The sequence below is a fragment of the Gopherus evgoodei genome, chromosome 11 (assembly GCF_007399415.2).
Source record: "Gopherus evgoodei ecotype Sinaloan lineage chromosome 11, rGopEvg1_v1.p, whole genome shotgun sequence".
Classification (NCBI taxonomy): domain Eukaryota; kingdom Metazoa; phylum Chordata; order Testudines; family Testudinidae; genus Gopherus; species Gopherus evgoodei.
Window position 1 is genome coordinate 69,974,513 of NC_044332.1, and position 25,976 is coordinate 70,000,488.

Here is a 25,976-nt window from a genome sequence, read left to right on the forward strand (position 1 = left end):
CAACCATGAATCTGGCTTTTCCTCACTTTTAAGTGCTTAGGTTGAAAAAGTCAAATAATGTTCTTTTAAGTTAGGTTTTTGTATGATTGTACTTGTTAGGCATCCTTTTTAGCATTTCTGTAAATCTATCTGTATACTCTAGGTGACCTCACCTTAACTTGAAAGGCAACAAAAGACAAAGGAACAGTGGTCTTAACTCAAAAATCCTGAATTTCCCTTTCTGTCAAACCATTCCCCAGTTTTACAATTCCCACCAATTTTTTAATACTTGGGGGCGAGGGAAAATGAGTTTTGCAACACACAAACCATATTTGGGACATTCACTTGTGCCTTCTGAGCTCCCTTCCAAATAAATAGTACTTTCCTGTAACTACATAAATTTTTAACAATTACTTGGTTGTGAATCCTGGGTTTAAATGAAAGGGAAATAAGCAGTGGTGCACTGCCAATATTTTAACATAGGGATCCCATAAATATTCCCTGTAGTATGTGCTAAACTGTATGGGCCATGACTGTTTTTTGACAGACAGGAATAGTGAAGGACCGTTGAATAAAATAAAATTTATTTTTCCTTTTAAAACAAAAGTGCAGTCTCATAAGTGAGAAAAGTCACACAATTTGGCAAACAAATTCTATTAAGTGATTTGCTGGAAATGTTTAGGTGCTCTGTTCTGAAAAGTGTAGAGTATATTTCCTGTATAGTACACGTTTCAACTTGTGTAGATTGAGGATAGGGAGAAGTCAGTTGCTTATAGTGCATCCTGGGAAGGTCTCCCCCCCAAGACATCATTTGAAAATATCCACCACCCCATAACTTTCCTACTCCGATCTGAACCTTAGAGTTCAGAACATGAGAAGCTAGCATGAAACCTCCAAACTTAATTACCTGCTTGGATCTGATATCACTGCCACCAGCCAGAAAATTCCAGTGTCTGGCTCACTCTGGTCTCCCCAAAACCTTCCCTGGGGGACCCCGAGACTCAGATGCCCTGAGTCTCACTACCAAGGGAAATAACCCACTTCCCTTCCCCCTCTTTAACCTCCTCCCAGATTTCCTCACCCTGGGTATTCTAGGATATTCCCTGCTTCAAGTCCTTGAAACACAAGTACCGAGAGATCAAATCTCTCCCTCCCCTCACCCAGAGAGTATGCAAAGTCAGGCTTAGTAAATATAACACAAAGAGATTTTCCCCCTCCCTTCGTTTCTTAGCCTTAATCAGTGAAAAAACTCAAAGAGGTCTTAAAAAGAAAGCTTTATATAAAAAGAAAGAAAAAGACCATAAAAATGGTCTATGTATCAAGGTGACAATATACAGGGTCAATTGCTTAAAAGAAAAAATGAATAAACAGCCTTATCCAAAAAGAATACAATTTAAAACATTCCAGCAACTACACACATGTAAATACAAAAAAACAATATAAACCTATTGTCTTACTATCCTTGTACTTACAACTTGGAAACAGAAGATTAGAAAACTTGGAGATAGAGAGATCACTCTCAGAGCTGAGAGGGCCACCGAACCAAGACAAAGAACTCACACCCAAACTTCCCTCCACCCAGTTTTGAAAGTATTTTGTCTTCTGATTGGTCCTCTGGTCAGGTGTTTCAGGTCACTGTTTGTTAACCCTTTTATAGGTGAAAGAGACATTAACCCTTAGCTATCTGTTTATGACACCGTGGAATAAAATTAAATTTATTTTTCCTTTTAAAACAAAAGTGCAGTCTCATAACCAGTGAGAAAAGTCACACAATTTGGCAAACAAACTTCTATTAAGTGATTTGCTGGAAATGTTTAGGTGCTCTGTTCTGAAAAGTGTAGAGTATATTTCCTGTATAGTACATGTTTCAACTTGTGTAGATTGAGGATAGGGAGAAGTCAATTGCCTATAGTGCATCCTGGGAAGGTCTCCCCCCCAAGACATCATCTGAAAATATCCACCACCCCAATGGTTCTCAACCAAGGATATACAGAGGCAGGGCCGGCGCTTCCGTTGAGGCGAACTAGGCAATCGCCTAGGGCGCCAGGATTTTCGGGGGGCAGCATTTTCCCGGTAGGGGGCGGCAGGCGTCTCCGGTGGACCTGCTGCAGTCATGCCTGTGGAGGGTCCGTTGGTCCACGGCTCCGGTGGAGCTGCCGCAGGCATGCCTGCGGATGGTCCGCTAGTCCCACACGGCTTCGGTGGACCGCCCGCAGGCACGGCTGCAGCAGCTTCACCGGAGCCACGGACCAACGGACACTCCACAGAAATGGCTGCGGCAGCTCCACCAGAGCCACGGGAGTGGCGCGCGGGGCGGTGAAATGGCCGTGCGCCTAGGGCGCAAAAAACTCTAGCACCAGTCCTGTACAGAGGTCTTCAAGGGGGTACATCAACTAGGTATTTGCCTAGTTTTACAACAGCCTATGTAAAAAGCACTAGTGAAGTCAGTACAAATTTTAGTATGTTACAGACAATGACTTGTTTATACTGCTCTATATACTATCCACTGAAATATAAGTACAATATTTGTATTCCAGATTATTTATTTTATAATAAATTTTATAAAAATTAGAATGTAAGCAAATTTTCAGTAACAGTTTGCGGTGACACCTCTTTGTGTTTTTATGTCTGATTTTGTAAGCAAATAGTTTTTAAGTGAGGTGAAACTTGGAGTACGCAAGACAAATCAGCGCCCTGAAAGGGCTACAGTAATCTGGAAATGTTGAGAGCCACTGCACCACACAATACAGTCTGCTCCATTCAAAGGAGGTGGGGGGAAACCCAAGTCCCTAAAACTCTCACAAGCAAACTTGTGAGCCTTGGGGGCAAGTCAGCAGTATTCAAAGATGGAGGGGACGACAACAGAGTCAGGAAAACTACCCCAACCCTCCTTTTGGTGGCAGAATTATAATAGGGGCTGGAGGAAAAACCAAGCATGCACCCTCCTTTGCTGCCCCAAGCCCAGCACAACTTAGAAGTGATGGGAAACAAGTGGAAGGTTCCCAACTTCAAACTAGTTTTTTGGACATCCCATCCCGCCCACCCCCCCCCCAAATAGTTTGATATGGTTGACAAGTCTCTGACAGTAGAGCTGGGAGAACTTTGGGAGATGTAAAGGTGCCTTAGCCCAGCTTTGATTAAATTATCATTCAAATAGTTTTACTCTCTGCATCTTCTCCTGGGTTTGAGTCTGTGTAACTGTCCAGCAGGGTGAGTTTTGTCTGAAACATGGAGCTTGAATTGAATATGCTGTATTTGGGAACGCTTACACCTGTGCGACAGCTGTGGCGTTTTACCCTATCGCTGTTTCAGATATAGAGAAACAGGAATGTCATAGAATCATAGAAAATCAGGGTTGGAAGAGACCTCAGGAGGTCATCTAGTTCAAACCACTGCTCTAAGCAGGACCAATCCCCAACTAAATCATCCCTGCCAGGGCTTTGTCAAGCCTGACCTTAAAAACCTCTAAGAAAGGAGATTCCACCACCTTCCTAGGTAACCCATTCCAGTGCTTCACCACCCTCCTAGTGAAAAAGTTTTTCCTAATATAAGAACATAACATAAGAACAGCCGTACTGGGTCAAACCAAAGGTCCATCTAGCCCAGTATCTGTCTACCAACAACGCCAATGCCAGGTACCCCAGAGGGAGTGAACCTAACAGGCAATGATCAAGTGATCTCTCTCCTGCCATCCATCTCCATCCTCTGATGAACAGAGGCTAGGGACACCATTCTTTACCCATCCTGGCTAATAGCCATTTATGGACTTAGCCACCATGAATTTATCCAGTTCCCTTTTAAACATTGTTATGGTCCTAGCCGTCACAACCTCCTCAGGTAAGGAGTTCCACAAGTTGACTGTGCGCTGTGTGAAGAAGAACTTCCTTTTATTTGTTTTAAACCTGCTGCCTATTAATTTCATTTGGTGTGACCCCTAGTTCTTGTATTATGGGAATAAGTAAATAACTTTTCCTTATCCACTTTCGCAACATCACTCATGATTTTATATACCTATATCATATCACCCCTTAATCTCCTCTTTTCCAAGCTGAAGAGTCCTAGCCTCTTTAATCTTTCCTCATATGGGACGCTCTCCAAACCCCTAAACATTTTAGTTGCCCTTTTCTGAACCTTTTCTAGTGCTAGAATATCTTTTTTGAGGTGAGGAGACCACATCTGTACACAGTATTCGAGATGTGGGTGTACCGTGGATTTATATAAGGGCAATAATATATTCTCAATCTTTTTCTCTATCCCCTTTTAATGATTCCTAACATCCTGTTTGCTTTTTTGACCGCCTCTGCACACTGCGTGGACATCTTCAGAGAACTATCCACAATGACTCCAAGATCTTTTTCCTGACTCGTTGTAGCTAAATTTGCCCCCATCATATTGTATGTATAGTTGGGGGTTATTTTTTCCAATGTGCATTACTTTACATTTATCCACATTAAATTTCATTTGCCATTTTGTTGCCAAATCACTTAGTTTTGTGAGATCTTTTTGAAGTTCTTCACAATCTGCTTTGGTCTTAACTATCTTGACTAGTTTAGTATCATCTGCAAACTTTGCCACCTCACTGTTTACCCCTTTCTCCAGATCATTTATGAATAAATTGAATAGGATTGGTCCTAGGACTGACCCTTGGGGACACCACTAGTTACCCCTCTCCATTCTGAGAATTTACCTTTAATTCCTACCCTTTGTTCCCTGTCTTTTAACCGGTTCTCAGTCCATGAAAGGACCTTCCCTTTTATCCCATGACAGCTTAATTTACATAAGAGCCTTTGGTGAGGGACCTTGTCAAAGGCTTTCTGGAAATCTAAGTACACTATGTCCACTAGATCCCCCTTGTCCACATGTTTGTTGACCCCTTTAAAGAACTCTAATAGGTTAGTAAGACATGATTTCCCTTTACAGAAACCATGTTGACTATTGCTGAACAGTTTATGTTTTTCTATGTGTCTGACAATTTTATTTTTAACTATTGTTTCGACTAATTTGCCCAATACCGACGTTAGACTTACCAGTCTGTAATTGCTGGGATCACCTCTAGAGCCCTTTCTAAATATTGGCGTTACATTAGCTAACTTCCAGTCATTGGATACCGAAGCCAATTTAAAGGACAGGTTACAAACCTTAGTTAATAGTTCCGCAACTTCACATTTAAGTTCTTTCAGAACTCTTGGGTGAATGCCATCTGGTCCCGGTGACTTGTTGAGTTTATCAGTTAATTCCAAAACCTCCTCTCGTGACACTTCAGTCTGTGACAGTTCCTTAGATTTGTCACCTACAAAAGCCAGCTCAGGTTTGGGAATCTCCCTAACATCCTCAGCCGTGAAGACTGAAGCAAAGAATCCATTTAGTTTCTCCGCAATGACTTTATTGTCTTTAAGCGCTCCTTTTGTATTTCGATCGTCAAGGGGCCCCACTGGTTGTTTAGCAGGCTTTCTGCTTCTGATGTACTTAAAAAACATTTTGTTATTACTTTTGGAGTTTTTGGCTAGCCGTTCTTCAAACTCCTCTTTGGCTTTTCTTATTACACTCTTGCACTTAAGTGGCAGTGTTGTGCTCCTTTCTATTTGCCTCACTAGGATTTGACTTCCACTTTTTAAAGGAAGTCTTTTTATCTCTCACTGCTTCTTTTACATGGTTGTTAAGCCACGGTGGCTCTTTTTTAGTCCTTTTACTGTGTTTCTTAATTTGGGGTATACGTTGAAGTTGGGCCTCTATTATGGTGTCTTTAAAAAGGGCCCATGCAACTTGCAGGGATGTCACTTTAGTCACTGTACCTTTTAACTTTTATTTAACTAACCCCCTCATTTTTGTATAGTTCCCCCTTTTGACATTAAATGCCACAGTGTTGGGCTGTTGTGGTGTTCTTCCCACCACAGGGATGTTGAATGCTATTGTATTATGGTCACTATTTCCAAGTGGTCCTGCTATAGTTACCTCTTGGACCAGCTCCTGCGCTCCACTCAGGATTAAATCTAGAGTTGCCTCTCCCCTTGTGGGTTCCCGTACCAGCTGCTCCATGAAGCAGTCATTTTTAAAGTATCGAGAAATTTTATCTCTGCATTTCGTCCTGAAGTGAAATGTTCCCAGTCAATATGGGGATAATTGAAATCCCCCACTATTCTTGGGTTCTTAATTTTGATAGCCTCCTAATTTCCCTTAGCATTTCAGCATCACTATTACTGTCCTGGTCAGGTGGTCGATAATAGATCCCTAATGTTATATTTTTATTAGAGCATGAACTTTATACCATAGCGATTCTATGGAACATTTGGATTCGCTTAAGATTTGTACTTCATTTGAATCTACATTTTTCTTTCACATATAGTGCCACTCCTTCCCCTGCATGACTTGTTCTGTCCCTTCCGATATATTTGTGACCTGGAATGATTGTGTCCCATTGATTGTACTCAGTCCACGCTTCAGGTTTCTCTGATGCCTATATATCAATATCCTCCTCTATCACAAGGCCTCTAGTTCACCATCTTATTATTTAGACTTTCTAGATTTATGTGTACAAGCATTTAAAGACTTGTCCTTGTTATTTGTCTGCCCTTTTCTGATGTGCCAGATTTCATTTTTATGGACTGTTTATCATCTGATCCAGCCCTTACATTATCCTCTTCCGTCCTCTGCTCCTGACTATAACCTGGAGATTCTCTATCATCAGACTTTCCCCTAAGAGAAGTCTGTATCTGATCCACATGCTCCTCTGCAGCAGTCGCCTTTCCCCCATCTCCTAGTTTAAAAACTGCTCTACAGCCTTTTTAATGTTTAGTGCCAGCAGTCTGGTTCCACTTTGGTTTAGGTGGAGCCCATCTCTCCTGTATAGGCTCCCCCCATCCCAGAAGTTTCCCCAGTTCCTAATGAACGTAAACCCCTCCTCTCTACACCATCATCTCATCCATGCATTGAGACTCTGAAGCTCTGCCTGCCTACCTGGCCCTGCGCGTGGAACTGGGAGCATTTCTGAGAATGCCATCATAGAGGTCCTGGATTTCAATTTCTTCCCTAGCAGCCTAAATTTGGTTTCCAGGACATCTCTCCTACCCTTCCCTATGTCATTGGTACCTACATGTACTATGACCACTGGCTCTTCCCCAGCACTACACATAAATCTGTCTAGATGCCTCGAGAGATCCGCAACCTTTGCACCAGGCAGCCAAGTCACCCTACGGTTCTCCCGGTCATCACAAACCCAGCTATCTACGTTTCTAATGATCTAATCTCCCATTACTAACACGAGCCTTTTCCTAGAAACTGGAGTTCCCTTCCCCGGAGAGGTAACCTCAGTGCGAGAGGCAACCCCAGCACCATCTGGAAGGAGGGTCCCAACTATGGGAAGGTTTCCCTCTGCTCCCATTGACTGTTCTGCTTCCCTGGGCCTTTCTTCCTCCTCAACAGCACAGAGGCTGTCTGAGCAGAGGTGGGACAATTCTACAGTGTCCCAGAAAGCCTCGTCAGCATACCTCTCTGCCTCCCTTAGCTCCTCCAGTTCCACCACCCTGGCCTCCAAAGTCGTGCGTGTCTCTGAGGGCCAGGAGCTCCTTGCACCGACTGCACACACACGCCACCCGCCCACAAGGCAGGTAATCATACTTGCTACACTCAGTGCAATAAACTGGATAGCCCCACTCTGCTGCTGGGCTTCTGCCTGCATTGTCTCCTAGTTAATGGAAGGGTAGTTTAAAGAAAACGGTTTTGAATGTGGTTTGGATTATAGGTTTTAAGGGGACTACAGGGGAACAGATAGGACCGACAGGGGACCCCCACTCCCTTCCTGCTCCTTTCCCAAACTCCCTTGCGAAACTCCCTGTTAGCAGCCCCTGTTCGCAAAACTCCCCGGTCATTTGTGCGCAAACTTTATAAAGCCCTGGCCTGAGTGAATGCCTTGCCCACTGATTAAGGCTCAGCCAATTACCAGAGGCTTCGAGCTTTCAAACCTTTCCTTTGAAGCTCACGGCCTCCAACAGCCAGCCACAGCACACGGTCCTTCAAACAACAAGCAAACAGACTGACCAAACACAAGCTCAGCACACAGCAAGTAACCTCCAAACACAAACAAACACACACTACAGACAGTCACTTTCCCCACAGATGCTGTATTTGCTCCTCCTCACCTGGAGAACTCCCTTGCGAAACTCCCTGTAGCAGCCCCTGTTCGCAAGCTGTATAATATCCAACCTAAACCTCCCACACTGCACTTGAAACCATTACTCCTTGTTTTGTCATCTGGTACCACTGAGAACAGTCTAGATCCATCCTATTTGGAACCCCTTTCAGGTAATTGAAAGCAGCTATCAAATCCCCCCCTCCTTCTTCTCTTCTGCAGAATAAACAATCCCACTTCTCTCAGCCTTCCTCACAAGTCATGTACTCCAGCCTCCTAATCATTTTTGTTGCCCTCTGCTGGACTCTTTTCAATTTTTCCAGATCCTTCTTGTTGCATGGGGCCCAAAACTGGACACTATTCCAGATGAGGCCTCACCAATGTCGAATAGAGGGGAATGATCACATCCCTCAATCTGCTGGCAGTGCCCCTACTTATACAGCCCCAAATGCCGTTAGCCTCCTTGGCAACAAGGGCACACTGTCGACTCATATCCAGCTTCTTGTCCACTGTAACCACTAGGTCCTTTTCTGCAGAACTGCTTCCTAGCCATTCGGTCCCTAGTCTGTAGCAGTGCATGGGATTCTTCTGTCCTAAGTGCAGGACTCTGCACTCATCCTTGTTGAACCTCATCAGATTTCTTTTGGCCCAATCCTCTAATTTGTCTAGTCCCACCGTATCCTATCCCTACCCTGCAGTGTATCTACCCTCCTCCCAGTTTAGTGTAATCTGCAAAGTTGCTGAGGGTGCAGTCCACGCCATCCTCCAGATCATTAATGAAGATACTGAACAAAACCGACCCCAGGACTGACCCTTGGGACACTCCGCTTGATACCGGCTGCCAGCTAGACACGGATCACTACCCGTTGAGCCTGACGATCTAGCCAGCTTTCTATTCACCTTATAGTCCATTTATCCAGCCCATACCTCTTTAACTTGCTGAAAAGAATACTGTGGGAGACAGTATCAAAAGCTTTGCTAAAATCAAGGAATAACACATCCACTGCTTTCCCCTCATCCACGGAGCCAGGTATCTCGTCATAGAAGGCAATAAGCTTAGTCAGGCATGACTTGTCCTTGGTGAATCCATGCTCCTGATCACTTTCCTCTCCGCTAAGTGCATCTCTCCCCACCATCAACCCTTTCCCCTACAAAGACAAGGCTAGCCTGATATCTAGAGACTTACCCAAAAAGTTTTGTAATGTAGAAGGACCATGATTTGGTAACTCCACTCTTGGACTCGTCTGCTCCTCTGTATAACAGGAGATCAGCACTTTTCAGTGAGAGTGAGGAAGCTCAGCTCCCACTAGGCCCAGAGTCAATGACCTGCCCAAGGTCTCACACAGTCAAACCTGCTAAATGCAATGCGCATGTCGCCTATGCCTGTGCCTCTCTGCTCACTCCAAGCATGCTTTCCCCTGTGTTGACTCTTCCCTGCCACAGTGCTTCACTTGAAGGCAGACAGGTTTAAGACTCTGACCCTGCTCTCCTCTCCCCACTGCCAGCCAAAGGTGCTGGCTAGCTTGGTGTCTTGCTGGCACAGGAGGTGGGAGTCCAGTGAGGCATGTGAGAGACAAGATGGAAGCAAGGGCTGATGGACGAGACAGGTTGAACCATGGGACTGGGGTTGAACTGCAGGGGGACAGGGACAGAATGGGGGAAGCTCTCCCACTCAACCTTGAACGAGCCCCCTCCCCACAAGCCCTTCCCCATATTGCTCCCAGATCTTACTCCCAAATGTCACAGCCACACCATGATCTCTCCAGTAGCCTCTACCCCAGGCTTTCTTTCCTCACAGCTATCCCTCTCCTGTATGATTGCCACATGGTTCTCCTCTAGCTGCCTCTTGATTTGCCCCACTTGTCTGACTGATCAGTGTTGGACCCTGCATTGACATCAGTGGCAGCTGAGAGATGTCATGCATGAAGCTGCACAAAACGTGGCTTTTGTAGAGGTTCAGTGGTAGAGCAGATGATGGGAGCCAGTAATTTTCACTCGCCAGTTTTTTTTAACTCTTTCCAAAGGCAGCATCCGCCTCCCTAATAGACTCTTTTGCTGTACAGAATTGCCTTAGCTGAGAGCATAAAAGAGCAGGAAAATGTAGCTATATAAATACCTTTTCTACTTGGTATTTACAAAACATTTTGGCAGGACAGTACGTTCTCCCCCTCTCCCTCACCGCCCCTTAATCACTTGGTGGCTAGAGAAAATATGGTCCAGTTCAAATCCCAGAAGAAAACTTAATAAAAAAATAACTGGGAAAGGAAAACTTGTGACCAACAGAATGTAGGAAAAATTCCTTCTAAGCTAGAAGTTTACTGAAGCTGCATCTGTATATGTAATCTCTTATTCTTTTCAAAAAGATACCCACCATTTATTTCTTAGAGAAGTGGATCATGACTAAGATGTTTCATGTTTCTCTGCTGTGTATGAGTCAGTGAAAATATCAGTGGGAGAAGAACATCTGTCTCTTAGATAGAAAGAAATTATACACAGGGTTCGTAATTGCAATAAGCAGTAAACTAATGAAAATCTACAGAACATGAGATTTGTGTGGAATACTAAATATTAGAAAGCTGTTTGTGCAAAGATTTTTGTGACCTCATCTGAGGCAATTGTTTGTAAACATCGAAGTTTCCAGAGTAAATTATTGCTTTGAGGCAAATTTGTAATTTATTTCATAGTGTGTCTATCTCTTACTTCAGCAGCAACAATTTTTAAGTACAGAAATTGCTTGTATTATCATATCTAAAGAAGGATGAATTTCTGTGGTGCATTTCTGCAAAATTATTATCACTGTGAGGATAGAATATATTGTCATCCTTCTGCTGAACAGTAAATCTATATCAGGGCCTTGCAGGTCAGTTTCCCATCAGAGGAGAAATCAGTGACAGGGAGTGTTGGTATTTTCTTAATGTTAACTTGTGTTATTTACACTGTATACACCAGTTCTTGAATAGAGGTTGTCACAAACAGCATGCAGGTAAGCCCCTCTTTTGGAACTGAGCTCAAAAACCACCACCTGGTTCTCAGGAAGAAACTGCCCTAAGAATAGAGTCTAGTGAGAGAGATTAAAGTAGAGCGCAAACAACTTGCAAAAGAAAACTTTTTTTCATACAATGTTTTTTTTTGGTAAACTGTATAAGGGCACTATCAGGTAAAACCTGGTATTTTATCTTGATCCTGAAAAGGTGGGTTAACTTTACACACATCAGTTCAGTGGGACTACTCATGTTTATTAAGTTAGACATACGCATAAGTCTTGCAAGAGCATAGTCGTAGTCTGTTTCTGTGCTCTGGTGGGGTTCGGTGAAAGCTCATAGACTCTAGGACTGGAAGGGACTATGTTGTCAACAAAGCTATGTTGTCCCAGTGTGGTGCACCAAGGCCGCAGAGCGGAAAGGGACCCAGCTGACTGCTACTCCAGAAGCATGTTCAAAAAATTGGTTCAGAAACTCTTTTGTGCTGGATTCCCCTTTTTTGCTATTTCAGGCATTCAGAACACAACGGTGCAACTAGCTCGTTTAAAAATAAAAGTAGAGGTTGCCTTTTTAAAACAAAAACAAAACCCTCATTATTTTCTTCTGTGCATTCTATTTTGCACTAATATTTATTTTTATTATGTCTTTCACTGCCCAAACACCATCCAAATGGCCAAGAGAGGATCATGTGACTATAACTGTCTCATTACCATCCTAATTCCGATCTACAGGTTTTGACTATATTGGCCCTGTGCTAGAATATGGCTGTACTGGATAGTTGATCTCTGGGACTAAAGACAGCATGTGCAGAAAAACTACAGAAATTGATCTTGCTAGTTGCTAATGCTTTCTTTTTCTTTTAATCTTGGTGGCACCTCTGGCTATGTAACTGTTCCAGCTCTTTATTAGGTAGTATGGAAAGAGGCAGCCCAGAGTTAATTGCTGCTTAATTGAATGTTTTAAAAGCTAGAACCAGTCTTCAATTTAATTTCTAATGAAGACCTTTAAAAAAATGCTTCACAAAGTATTTGTGCTTTTGATTAGAGATATACCAATCTCCTAGAGCTGGAAGGGACCTTGGGTCATCAAGTCCAACCCCCTGCCTTCACTAGCAAGGCCAATTTTTGCCCCAGATCCCTAAGTGGCCCCGTCAAGGATTAAACTCAGAACCCTAGGTTTAGTAGGCCAGTGCTTAAACCACTGAGCTATCCCTTGGCAGCCAAGCATTTGGAATGTGTCTAACTATCAGTACTTAGATACAGTATTATAGAAATAGCTTGGATAAACAGAGCATCTGTTGCTGGTCACACACTGTGCCTTGACTGTATTCTAGATAGACATTAAGAAGTTTATATGGTTTCTTCTTTTAAAAATATTAGAAAAAGAGGGGGACTTTCATGAGTAAAGCTACGCCCCTAGACCAATGGCACCCCCAGCAAGTGTCTTTGGTGCCCCCCCAATTTGTTAAACTTTTGAATACCTTATTTTTTATTGCATTTATGGCCCATTTCACAACTTTGATCCATGATTTGCATGCATGATTTGTCCCTGTCATATCAAACGATAAATTTGCATGCTAGGATCTGTAAATCTGTGTTTATTCATGCTATATATAAGCAAATAAAAAAAATAATTTCCTTCTTCACCTGGTCAGAAAGGGACCCACGTGGCTCTGGTCAGCACCATTGACTGGGCCGTTAAAAGTCGGGGCTGGCAGACTCCTTACCCTGCTCTGCCAGCGTGTCCCTCTGGCTCCTAGGCACAGGGGCAGTCACAGGGGCTTCACATGCTTCCCCCGCCCCGAGCATCAGTTCTGCAGCTCCCATTGGCTGGAAACCACATACAGAATACCTGAAATATTTTATTTCAAACATTCTATTTTCTCTTTTGTTGCTAGCAACAAAAACAGCCCCCCAAGTCCAGCCCCCTAGTGGGTCGCCTGGGTAACCTGCCCCTAAATCCGGCCTCGGCTACTCATAATGTGTGCACATTTAGTAAAATAATTAGATCTTGTTGACTCACCATACAGGCCCCATAAGTTGCATTCTGGAAACTCACTTGTCGTGCCTCGTTTTAGACATGCCGTTATAATGATAATTAATTTGACAATAGATTCCCAGTGAATAAGAGAATTATGAGCTGGGAAGCATAGCTAGAGCTGTGCTGAACTCCAAAAAGAAAGGATGTGTAATTCTCTGTTGGCAGTAGATTGTGCTTTGCATGGCTTTTTAGATTTCCCTGTGTGATGTGTTTGCCTACTCCTTGTTTCAAATTGTGCCAGTGATGAATAACTTATTCAGCATAAGCCCAAAATTTAGAATTTTTAAATAGGATTTTACAAAATCTAATATCATCTGAATAATAAATATTTTAATGATTTTGTTTTGATTTCAATGGAAAAAATATTTTTAAAAAGGTAAGAAGGTAACCGACCAGTCTAATTGTACTTTTGAAGCAGAATGACAAGAAAGAGTAAAGAATGGGTGTGATGGGGTGTACCAAGCATTTGCTTCCCCCTGCTGGCAGCTCTCCTGCCTCGGCACAACCTGCCCTGAAAAGATGTCCTGCTGGAGGGAGGAGCACCGTGAGTTCAGAATTCCAGTTATTCTCTAGAATTAGCCTCCCACAACTGGCTGCAGGCAGAACCAGCAAGAGTTGGTCCTCCAGCACCTAGAAGTGCCCAGAGGATGCAGAGGCTAATCAGGGCCCAACAGGCCAGATTGAAAAAGACTGGCTGCTTCTACTGAGGGCCAGTTCTGAGTGAAGCCAGGACAGGGAAGGAACGATCTGCCCAAATCCAAATAATCTGTTCCGGTCAGGGCCTGACCTTGACAGTATATGCCTTGGACCTCTGTGAAAGACTGTTGTTTATGTTATGGGCTTTAATACCCAGGTAGCTATTTTGAGTTCAGCATTAATTTGTTTTCTGTAAACTTGTGAACCCACTATGGGGGGTGCTGGGCTCAGGTGAGCCCTTGACAGTGGGACAAAAGTAAATTAAAGCTTTTTAAAAAATGAATCTTTCCATTTTAACAGCCTTCATTGTTAGGAATAAGACGGGTGAGGAATTAACATAAATTATCCTAACAGTGACTCTTTTAAACATATTGCCATCTCTTTATCATATATTAACTAGCATCCTGGTATTTGAATAATCGGATACAAACGCAGAAGGTTAAAAACTGCATACTGTTTCACGCTGATATTTTATTTTGTTCATGATGGTTTCACTAGGCTTTCCCCTGAATCACTGAAACAACAGATTACGACTTGATCCTTACATGTCGCATGCTAGCCATCAGTTTGTGACATTTTATCTATAGTTTACTGTCGAACTGGGATTTCATATCTAATGGGGACCTGCATGGGTCTGTCCTGTGTCTGGGACTAGTCAATATTTTCATTAATGGCTTGGAATGCTTATACGCTTATGCTTATAAAATCTGCAGATGAAACCAACCTGGAAGAGAATGCAAACACTTCAGAGGACAGGGTTAGAATTCAAAATGACCTTGATAAAATTGGAGGATTGAACTGAAATCAATTAAATGAAATTCAATAAAGTGCAAAATGTTGCTCGTATGAAAGAAAAATCAAATGCACAAATGTAAAATGGAGAATAACTGACTAGACTGTAGTACTGCAGAAAAAGATCGGGGTTGTAGGGGATTACAAATTCAACATGAGCCAACACAGTGAAGCAGTTGTGAAAAAGGTGAATATTATTCCTGGGTGTATTAATAGGAGTGTCGTATATTGCAGCTTGTAGTTGTAATTCTCCCACTCTCCTTGGCAGTGGGGAGACTTCAGTGGGAGTAGTATGTCCAGCTTTAGGCACCATACTTTAAGAAAGATGTGCACAAATTGGAGAGAGTCCAGAGGAGAGCAACGAAAATAATAAAAGCTGTAGAAAACCTGACCTGTGAGGAAAGGTTAAAAAAACTGGGCCTGTTTAGTCTGAGAAAAGAAGACTGAGGGAGGACATGAGGCTGGCAGTCAATTCTTTTCTAAGTACAATGAAAGTAGGACAAGAAATAATTGGCTTAATCTGCAGCGAGGGAGATTTAGGTTAGATAGATATAAGGATCGTTAAGTACTGGAATAGGCTTCCCAGAAGGGAGGTTGTGGAATCCCTAGATTTGGAGATTTAAAGAACAGGTTGGACAAACACCTGTTAGGGATGGTGTAGGTAGGTATACTTGGTTCTGCCTCAGTGCCAGGGGCTGGACTAGATGACCTCTGTCTCTTCCAGCCCTACATTTCTCTGATTTTAAAGAGACGGCATTGTTTTAAATTTCTCTTCCAATTGTTATTTTGCATTAACAAGCTTTCAAAACATCTAAAAGAAAAATTGCCATCAATGTATTTTTCTTAAATTCCCAAGGAAACAGTATTTCAAACATAATTTTCTGCATTATTTTCAGTACAAACAATACAGCGTTTTGCTAGTGTATGAGAACCTAAACGAAAGTGACTAGAAACTGCCTCGTGTATTTTTATTTTCCAAGCAGTGAAAAATGAGTCAATTTTGATGGGAGTTAAGGACCTAAGCACTGTTGAAAATCCCTCTCGGTACTGTCTGCATCTTTAAGTGTTGAAATACTTTTAAACTCTTTAAACTTTTAAACCTGGATCTCTCCATGCCTGAGTAAAATGGGAATGGTAGCACTTCTGTACCTCACAGTGGTAATGTGAGAATAAATACATTAATTATCAGGTGCCCAAGCACTCTGGTAATGGGAGCCAAATAGGTATCCTAGATAGGTACAAATAATAAATAAGTGAAACAGCCTTCACCAAAATCAGAGCGCTGTGGGTAGACCTCATGGTCTAATGTTTTAAAGGGCAGGGGGAAGAGAATCCAACCCCAAAATAGAAATCTACATTTTCCCAGTGCCTCTTAAGAAGATTTTTACAAGCATAAATTACCTGAAATAGTTGCCAATAATGTGTTTTCTGTTTTCGGACCATGGAGCTGAGGGAACTAGTTTTAATGTCTACATCATCTCCTTCCTCGTGGGACTGAAGCTGGTTACCATAGCAAAACTGCAAGAAAACTGATAAGCAAGTACAGTAGTACCATTTGGCAAACAAGATATAAATTCATTTGCATTAAGAAGACAGAGGGCTTTGGAAAAATTAATGAGACAGAAAATCTTTAATTTTGGCTTAATTTATTTTTAAAACACCTGTGAATAAAGTGATTTTAATCAAATACTAAGTAAAGTATTCTTCCCTACAAACCATCCCCTTGTCCTCCCCCACTCATCCCCCACATTATTTTAGGAACATCAGATGAACTGTGAGGCCCAAGAGAAATATTTCCGAAGCAGAATGCTGAATGTTGCTTTGAGTAGCAAGAGCTGAGCTGTAAATCTTTGCAGAGGCTTGATACTCTCAACATTATATTGTAGATTTCTCCTTTTGTTAAGCCATGTAATATTACAGTCTAAATCAGCTTTCATTTCGGAGACTAAATACCAGCTTACATCCATTGCTGGTGAATGTTCATTGCAGGTAACTTATCTCAGTCTTGTGGAGTGTGATTTTTCTGAGCCTCTTTTGTAAATCAGTCTCTGCAGTCCCATGGGTTTGTCTGAAATAGGGTGACCAGATGTCCCGATTTTATAGGGACAGTCCCCATATTTGGGGCTTTTTCTTATATAGGTGCCTATTATCCCCCACCTCTTGTCCTGATTTTTCACACTTTCTATCTGGTCACCCAAGTCTGAAATGAAGTTAATGAGACCTCTGAAAATCAGTACTATATCTATTTTGATAATGTTGATCTGATAATGTTTGTTGAACCCATGGATATCATCTGTCTCCATGCACACCTGGATGGTGTACCATGAATGAGGCAGCTGAGCTATTTAAGTCACCCGCGTTGCAATGATATCTGCATCTGTGGATCCCCTCTGACTTCAGTGTGGCTTTGTATTGGCACAGAGATGTGCCTGCAGTAAAGCTCATTGCAGGAGTGAGGTCTTCCCACTGTCCAATGAGTGTACCCCTGTTGTATTCACTGCACAATGTCTAAACTGCCTATAGAAGGCTTGTCTACACGAGAACTCTGAGGATTTTTAAAAAGAATCTATTTATCCCTTTGAAGGATTAAGCTACAGCAAACTAAAGTCACCTCCCTTCTGAATGAGAGCTTCCACACAGAGATTTAATGCGCTTTATCAGTGCGTTAACTTCATAGCTTTAGTTGATTTGTCTTAACTTTCCTGGGTGTGTCTCTATAGACAAATTTATTTGAGCTTAAGCTTTCATGGGCTATAGTTTATGCTCAAATAAATTTGTCTATACAGAGACTCCAAGGAGATATAGCCCACGAAAGCTTATGCTCAAATAAATTTGTTAGTCTCTAAGGTGCCACAAGTACTCCTGTTCTTTCTGCGGATACAGACTTACACAGCTGCTACTCTGAAATCTGTATAGACAAGCTCTGAGTGTATTCTCACTTACACATGTTTAAATTCAGAGCAAGTCCATTGTCCTCAGGAAATTTACTTTACATTTATGCTGTGGCAACTACAAACATACTTAAGCCCAAACTTATTTGTATTTTAAAATTACAATGCAATATTATAAAGTGGAACAGTCATGTGTTATATATTTATGTAAAATATGGTGTGCATGTATGTTTTGGACTATATTTTATGCATACTGATAAATGTTCCGTTTCTCTGTTACTCTGGTTTCTCTTCAGATCGTATAAATCTTTCGCCTTTAACTAAGTAGTTTCAATACAGAGAATTCTGGAGTCCATTTAATCTGATGACGCAAACAATGCATTTAGTGTTAACTCATTGAGCTTGTTTGTAATAAACATACTGGATTCACAGGCTGTCCATCACAATCAACCCATCTATGAAGCAAAAATGCAGAACTTTCTGTAATTTCCTAGGGAAGCCCTTACTTCTATTTCCTTATTGATTTTCCTTTTCTATGATGATGAGCATCATGTTCTTATGTTTTCGGGGGTGGGGGTGGGGGAATAATTCTAAAAAAGCCAATGTTTCCTCAATGTCTATAAACAAGTATTTCTACCAAATATCCTTCTAGAATTTGGACTCTTAACAAAACACATTTTTCCACAAAAATTTTGTTACCTTTACTTTTGCTCAAATTAGATCTGCTTGATTTGTATACATGCTAGATTTTCCAATGTTATAAGATATTAAAGAGACGCAACTATTTTTTACTGGCCATCCAAAGACCTGGAAAAACTAAGTCTCAGTGCTTTGTATTTTTTTACTGTGTTGCTGTAATATCATTCTTGTCCTCATTAATTACAGAATTGTTTTAGCGGAAGCTGGGGGGAAATTAAAGATCTTTAGATTTTTGTTCTTTGCTGTGAATCAAATCCTGAATACAAGGAAAGTGGTGTAACCACACCTAAAAATGTGTTCATTCACTGCAAAGCTAGCATTAATATGTGCCTTAATTCTGACTGCAAGCACTAGGTATGGAATATACTAGCTTTGTGTGTGTGTGAGTGGATGATATTCTCATGTAATGGCTGGTCCGCAAAGAGGATAAGGGCCTACAACTCCAAAGCGTTCTGCCTTAGCTGAATCTGTGGTAGGGTTTTTGAAGCTGAAGGACCAGGAATCTGTTCCCAGTTCCTCAGAATAGGGGCAAGGTTATTATAAAGCAATGTCTGCTGTCTCCAGTACATGGATTTATCCCTAGTGTCAGAATAATCCTGATGGGGAGTTGTCAGTAGAGACTGTTCCTGGGACAGGGAGTGTGTGTGTGCATTAACATGCAACCCTTAATACTGTCTTCTGTAGCATGATAGCAGCATCTTGTTAAAGTTAGATTTTGCCACTGCTTGAGTAGCCAGCCTGAGTTCCGAGCTCCCACTGCTGCCTTCTTGGTTTGATTTACCCCCTGTCCACGTTGCATGTCATAACCTGGCTCTGTATTTGCAAGGAGTAGAGTGGAAAATATTGAATTGTTGTTGCATTACAGAAAAACCATTCAGAAAAAAGTACTTCCAGTATTCATATCTATGAGACTGTTACAGGTCTGATATTCTGTTCCCCTGGAAATAGGAGCTGTATTCAGACAAGTCTGTCTCTATAGGAAAATACAGTATATTCTGGCTAGCTCCCAAGCGGCTGATGGTACAGAAGCACAAAGTCACCTCTGGGAAGAATGCTTGTTTGCATTTTAGCAGTAGAAACTGATTTGAAAATTTCTCTTAAATGAAAAATTCAACGGAAATTCTTTTTTTCAAATGTTTAGTTATTTTGTTTTCGTTCCAGCTCTAATTATCAATCAGAGAGATGTAATTATTTTACTGGGAAATACAGTCTCTGTGGAAACAACGGAGCAATGTAGCTCTTCCTACCTATTTGCACATTCATTTATGTATATAACATATTATTGACCACATAAAGATGTGATTGAAAATCATTATCATTCAACTCATTTTAAAGAGCTGAGACTGGGTGATAAAAAAAATTTCCCAGTTTTTAAAGTCAATTGAAATCTAAAGTTATTTCCTTGCAGTAAGGGACACTATCTGGAATATGAAAGCTAATGTATCTTTCAAAGTATTTTCATGCCGTATATGCAGATGTTTTAAAACAGTAATAATTGAAATCTTCCTTCAGATTCTTCTACATAATTCTGAGCTAGCCAAACATAGTCACATTAAAACCTCTTTATAGTCTTTGCCATAGTAGTTTTAAGACACTTGATTGCTAACAGAATTAGAGAAAACAATTTACATTAATGTGAAGAAATACACTTCTGAGGGGCATGTGTAAAAGTTCATACTTCAAAGAACGGCACAGTAAAATGCACTGAAATGAAGAATACAAGACTCAGTCATGTGTGGATTGTGGAATGATTCATATAACATGCTGAGCTTTTAAGTATTCTGTCTATTGTTTGTGGTAGGTTTCCAAATTGTAATCATATGTTTCTCTTTTTTGTTGCAGCTGGTCTCCAATGTTCTCATCTTCTCCTGCACAAACATTGTAGGAGTATGTACCCATTACCCAGCAGAGGTGTCTCAAAGACAAGCATTCCAAGAGACCAGGGAGTGCATTCAGGCCAGGCTACATTCTCAAAGAGAGAACCAGCAACAGGTAAGAAGGAGAGGTGACAAAGAAATTTGAGAATGGAACTGCTGATTTGGAATTAGTCTGAAATTGTTAATTTAGGGCCAGGTACAGAATCACCCTGTGTGAAATGCATCACAGATGGCAGGGCAGGATTTGGGAAGGTGGAGAAGAGAGCTCAAAGGAAACTTTGCACTGAGCTACCCTTATAGACCTGTTCAGGGGTGCCAACAAAATCCTGCTGCCTGTGCTTCCCTGTATGAAATTCACCCTAAGAAGAGGGTTTGGACACTCTTAGGCACCATTTAAGTCCCATCTAAGCCTATCTTGAGCATGAGTGGCATATGGGCCTTGCGCTGGCCCTCTGAACAGGGCATATACTTCATCCTGTCATAAGTCCACAGCATGATGATTTGTCAGCACAGCAAATAGCATTTGGTAATAGTAGGGCTGATGTTTTGCTCTTCTGCAACATTAGCAGCTGGAGGCCAATTGTGCAGAATTAAGTAGTTTCCCATAGAGGGTGCTGCCCCAGTGCCTCCAAAGGCATTATTCTATCTGTCTCTAGAGCAGGGGTCAGCAGCCTTTCAGAAGTGGTATGCCGAGTCTTCATTTATTCACTCTAATTTAAGGTTTTGTGTGCCAGTCATACATTTTAATGTTTTTAGAAGGTCTCTTTCTATCAGTCTATAATATATAACTAAACTATTGTTGTATGTAAAGTAAATAAGGTTTTTTAAATGTTTAAGAAGCTTCATTTAAAATTAAATTAAAACGCAGAGCCCCCTGGATCATTGGCCAGGACCCAGGCAGTGTGAGTGCCACTGAAAATCAGCTCATGTGCCGCGTTTGGCACGTGTGCCATAGGTTGCCTACCCCTGCTCTAGAGCATCCTCACTTCACATTGTGTGTGTGACTTTGAACACAACACTACAGGCTTCTGCTAACTTACATTTTAGTTTTTAACCATTTTTAATGTCCTCGCCTAGTGTCCTGTGTACTTTTGTTTGTTAGAAGAAGGCCTAATTGCTATCAGCACACAGTCTTGCTCTCAAGGGCTGTGGGCATATCTGTTTGCTAATACATTCTTTGGTTTTGCTACAATGAGTCTCTTACATCAGAATAATTAGAGATGAAAAAACTTTTTAGGTCAGCTTGTCCATTCCCTTGATAATGTGGGACCCTGCCCTGCAGTAAATTTTCTAGTCCAGTTTTAAATAACTCATGAAATGAGTTTTTCTGTGGCTTCCCTTGAGAAGTACCTTACAGTTTTGATTGTGAGTTCAGATAGGAGGGGAATGAATCAGTTGAAATGGCTGTGCATTTCTGTGAGTCATAAGGGCAACACAATTTTCACTATACTACTCTGCTTTAGCGCACCTGCATCTGTAGATCTGGCCATGGACAGTGTTATTCTGGGCTACTTTGGCCGACACCATGAAATGAAGTATATATGTATACCTAAGCATATTTTATTTATTTTGACATCTGGTACATAAAAAGCATCTATTTCATGTACTAAGTGTAGGGTTGTCAGTAGTCTGGTTTTCGACTGGTATGCCGGGTCGAAAAGGGATCCTGGCAGCTCCGGTCATCACTGTGACCAGGTCACTAAAAGTCTGATTGGTGGCACAACAGGGCTAAGGCAGGCTTCCTACCTGCCATGGCTTCGCGCAGCTCCTCGAAGCAACAGCATGTTCCCCCTTCTGGCTCCTACGCATAGGGGCAGCCAGGGGGCTCCACACGCTGTGCCCACCCCAAGAGCTGGCTCCGCAGCTCCTATTGGCCAGGAATCGTGGCCAATGGGAGCTGCAGGGGCGGTGCCTGCAGACAGGGCAGTGCACAGAGCTGCCTGGCTGTGCCTCTGCATAGAAGCTGGAGTGAGGGACATGCTGCTGCTTCCAGGACCTGCCTGAGATAAACGCCGCCCAGAGCCTGCATCCCTGACCCCCTCCCACACTCCAGCCCCAAGTCCCAGCCCTGATTCCCCTCCCACCTGTCAGAGAAAAAACAGAGTTCTCACTCTCTGGTTGGGTGCAGCAAGTCAGATACTTTATTTTCTAGCAATTGCGTGGAGGGAGAGAGTGCACTAGGACACAGGGTTTCCTCCACCTAGGTAGGTCTTGCTAAAGATAAACAATTAGAGCCAACATTTATAACTTTTTTACAGATAATAATGAGCAACAGCTGCATATTGTTTATACCTATTCCTTCTCTCTATCTTGTTTCTCTCAACAATTTCTGCTATACTCAGCATTCCATTTTTATCTTAACACAAGGTCAAAACAACCTCCCTCACAGTTCTTTTCCACTTGCCACACACAATCCTTGCTTCTACAAATCTCCCGTTGTTAGGATTACAGCTAGCCTGACTCTTGCTCACAGAGGGGACTGTTTGCATTGAAATCCCCTTCAAATCCCTGTCCGTTCTTTCTCTACTTCCACACACCCTCCGAACCCCTTGGCTCCAGCCCAGAGCACCCTCCTGCACCTCAAAACCCTCATTTCCAGCCCTCCCCCAGAGCCCGCACCCCCCCAGTCGGAGCCCTCACCCCAATCCCCTGCCACAGCCCTGATCCCCCTCCTGCCCTTCAAACCCCTCGGTCCAAGCCTGGAGCCCCCTTCTGCACCCCAAATCCCTCATTCTTGGCCCCACCCCAGAGCCCATACCCCAGCTAGAGTGCCCACCCCCTCCTGCATCCCAACCCTCTGCCCCAGCCTGGTGGAAATGAGTGAGTGAGTGTGGGGAGAGCAAGTGACAGAGGAATGGGGGATGGAGTGAGTGGGGGGAGGGACCTCAGAGAAGGGGCAGAGCAGGGGGTAGAGCAAGGGTGTTTGATTTGTGCGAGTAGAAAGTTAGCAACCATAACTAAGTGACTTTTACGCAGACTAAAAATACAATCACAGTAAGATAAAACCAGCAGCCTCTCCTACTGCCAAGTCCCCAAACTAGGAAAATGTTTTACCTACAAACGCCAGATGTCAACAAGCCTCTCCCTGCCTCAAAACCCTGGCAAACAGATGGGCTTTGCAGCATATCCTGAAGTTTGGGCTACTTTAGATCAGGCTTTGCAAAGTCAAGAGGCCTTCATGGAGAACGCCCTGTTAGCAGATCCCTCCCTTTTAAATCAAGGAGAATCCAGCTGAAAAGTCTCCCCAGACTGTAGTTACGATGCATGGTGGGAGAGGCAGTCCAGTTTATAGGTCAAAAATAGAAACCCCATTTCATGAGTTTAGAGGTTTATAGGTCAAAAAACAACAGCTTAAGCTCCACCCAGAAACCCACCAGCAGCCACTGCAGGTCCTAGAATGCTGGTGTTGTGGTCTCACAGAAAGATAGCTTGTTCAGTAAGTTTGCTACTTCATCCTGTACTTATTTCCCAGCTCATTTAAGGTATATCCCCTGTAAAATGCATTGCTGTAATCTTGTCTTCAGGTGACAAGACATGAATCAGTCTCCAGGACTAGGCATAGATAAAAATATCCATCCAGGCCAACTGCTGCTATAAGATTATCTAACAGTACATCCATCAGAATCTGACAGTACTATCACATGCTATATGGGAGAGAGCGCTGTGTAAGATGGAATGCTTGTCTCTCTCAATAGCTGAAGTTGGTCCAATAAAAGTTATTACCTCACCCACCTTCTAGTGATTTAATTATCCACTATAACCTAGCGAGGAATAGTACATGAGGTTAACATTAGTGGAATGGAATAAATAATTCTTAGCTGAAATTGCACACCCTAAACAACTCCAACAAGTGTGTATTTTCTAAGGATTAGAGGAAAGGACTTGGGCCTGGTCTACGCTATGCGTTTAAACTGAATTTAGCAGCGTTAAACCGATTTAACCTTGCACCCGTCCACACAACAAGGCCCTTTATATCGATATAAAGGGCTCTTTAAACTGGTTTCTGTACTCCTCCTCGACGAGAGGAGTAGCGCTGAAATTGGTATTGCCATGTCGAATTAGAGTTAGTGTGGCCGCAATTCGATGGTATTGGCCTCTGGGCGATATCCCACAGTGCACCAGTGTGACTGCTCTGGACAGCAATCTGAACTCGGATGCACTGGCCAGATAGACAGGAAAAGCCCCGTGAACTTTTGAATTTCATTTCCTGTTTGCCCAGCGTGGAGCTCCGATCAGCACGGGTGGCCATGCAGTCCCCAAATCCAAAAAGAGCTCCAGCATGGACTGTATGGAAGATACTGGATCTGATCGCTGTATAGGGAGACAAATCTGTTCTATCAGAGCTCCGTTACAGAAGACGAAATGACAAAGCATTTGAAAAAATCTCCAGGCTATGATAGACAGAGGCCACAGCACAGTACTGTGTGACAAGCGTAATGGAAAGCCAAAGAATCAAATGGACGCTCATGGAGAGTGGGAGGGGGTACTGAGGACTCCAGCTATCCCACAGTCCCCGCAGTCTCCGAAAAGCATTTGCATTCTTGGCTGAGCTCCCAATGCCTGTAGGGTCAAACACATTGTCCGAGGTGGTTCAGGGTATATCTCATCAATTTACCCCCCTTTCCCCCCCCCCGTGAAAGAAAAGGGAAAAAAATCGTTTCTTGACTTCTTTCAATGTCATGTATGTCTACTGCATGCTGTTGGTAGACGCGGTGCTGCGGCACTGAACAGAAGCATCCTCTCCCCTCCCCTTCCCGGTGTCAGACGGTACAGTACAAAATGACTGATAGCCATCCCCATCATCCTGTGAGTGCTCCTGGCTGGCCTCGGTGAGGTCAGCCAGGGGCGCCTGGGTAAAAATAGGAATGATTCCCGGTCATTCACAGCAGATGGTACAGAACGGCTGGTAACCGTCTTCATCATAGCAACTAGGGGCTGAGCTCCATCATGTCTAAAGAAAGATTCTGTACTGCCTGGACTATCATAGCAGCTGGAGGCTGCCTCCCCCTCATTTTATCTCACTAAAAGTCAGTGTTTCTTATTCCTACATTCTTTATTACTTCATCACACAAATTGGGGGACACTGCAACGGTAGCCCAGGAAGGTTGGGGGAGGAGGGAAGCAACGGGTGGGGTTGTTGCAGGGGCACCCCCTAGAATGGCATGCAGCTCATTTCTGAGCGATCTGACACGGAGCGGCTATGCTCTCTGGTTCTCTGGTACACTGGTTCTCTAGTACACTTGCCCCATATTCTAGGCAGGACTGACTCTATTTTTAGATAATACATCAAGGAGGGAATGACCTGGAGAGTCATTCCCATTTTTGTCTTTGCGCCCCCGGCTGACCTCAGCGAAGGCCAGCCAGGAGCATCCATGACAGCAGCAGACGGTACAGAATGACTGATAACCATCATCTCATCGCCAATTTACAATGGCATGGCAGACAGTACAGAACGGCTGATAACTATCATCTCATCGCCAATTTACTATGGCATGGCAGACGGTGCAATAGGGATGGTAACCATCTCTGCTACCTTGCAAAGGCCAATGAATGTTGCTGTGTAGCACTGCAGTACCGCCTCTGTCAGCATCATGCAGTACACACACGGTGACAGCGACAAAAGGCAAAACGGGCTCCATGGTTGCCATGCTATGGTATCCGCCAGGGCAATCCAGGGAAAAAGGGCACGAAATGATTGTCTGCCGTTGCTTTCACGGAGGAAGGAATGAGTGACAACATTTACCCAGAACCGCAACACTGTTTTTGCACCATCATGCATTGGGATCTCAACCCAGAATTCCAATGGGCGGGGGAGACTGCGGGAACTATGAGATAGCTATGGGATAGCTACCCACAGTGCAACACTCCAGAAATTGACGCTAGCCTCGGTACATGG

At 42.9% G+C, this 25,976-nt stretch overlaps 1 protein-coding gene across 2 annotated transcripts in view; it reads left to right on the forward strand.

Moving 5' to 3' along the window:
- The window catches only part of ADCY5 (adenylate cyclase 5), a 324,158-nt gene that overhangs the window by 155,864 nt on the left and 142,318 nt on the right, over nt 1–25,976 (forward strand). For both annotated transcript variants that reach the window (XM_030579268.1, XM_030579269.1), the window contains exon 3: nt 20,046–20,195. In XM_030579268.1, the coding sequence (XP_030435128.1) occupies nt 20,046–20,195 (150 nt within the window). The remainder of the gene's footprint in view (nt 1–20,045; nt 20,196–25,976) is intronic.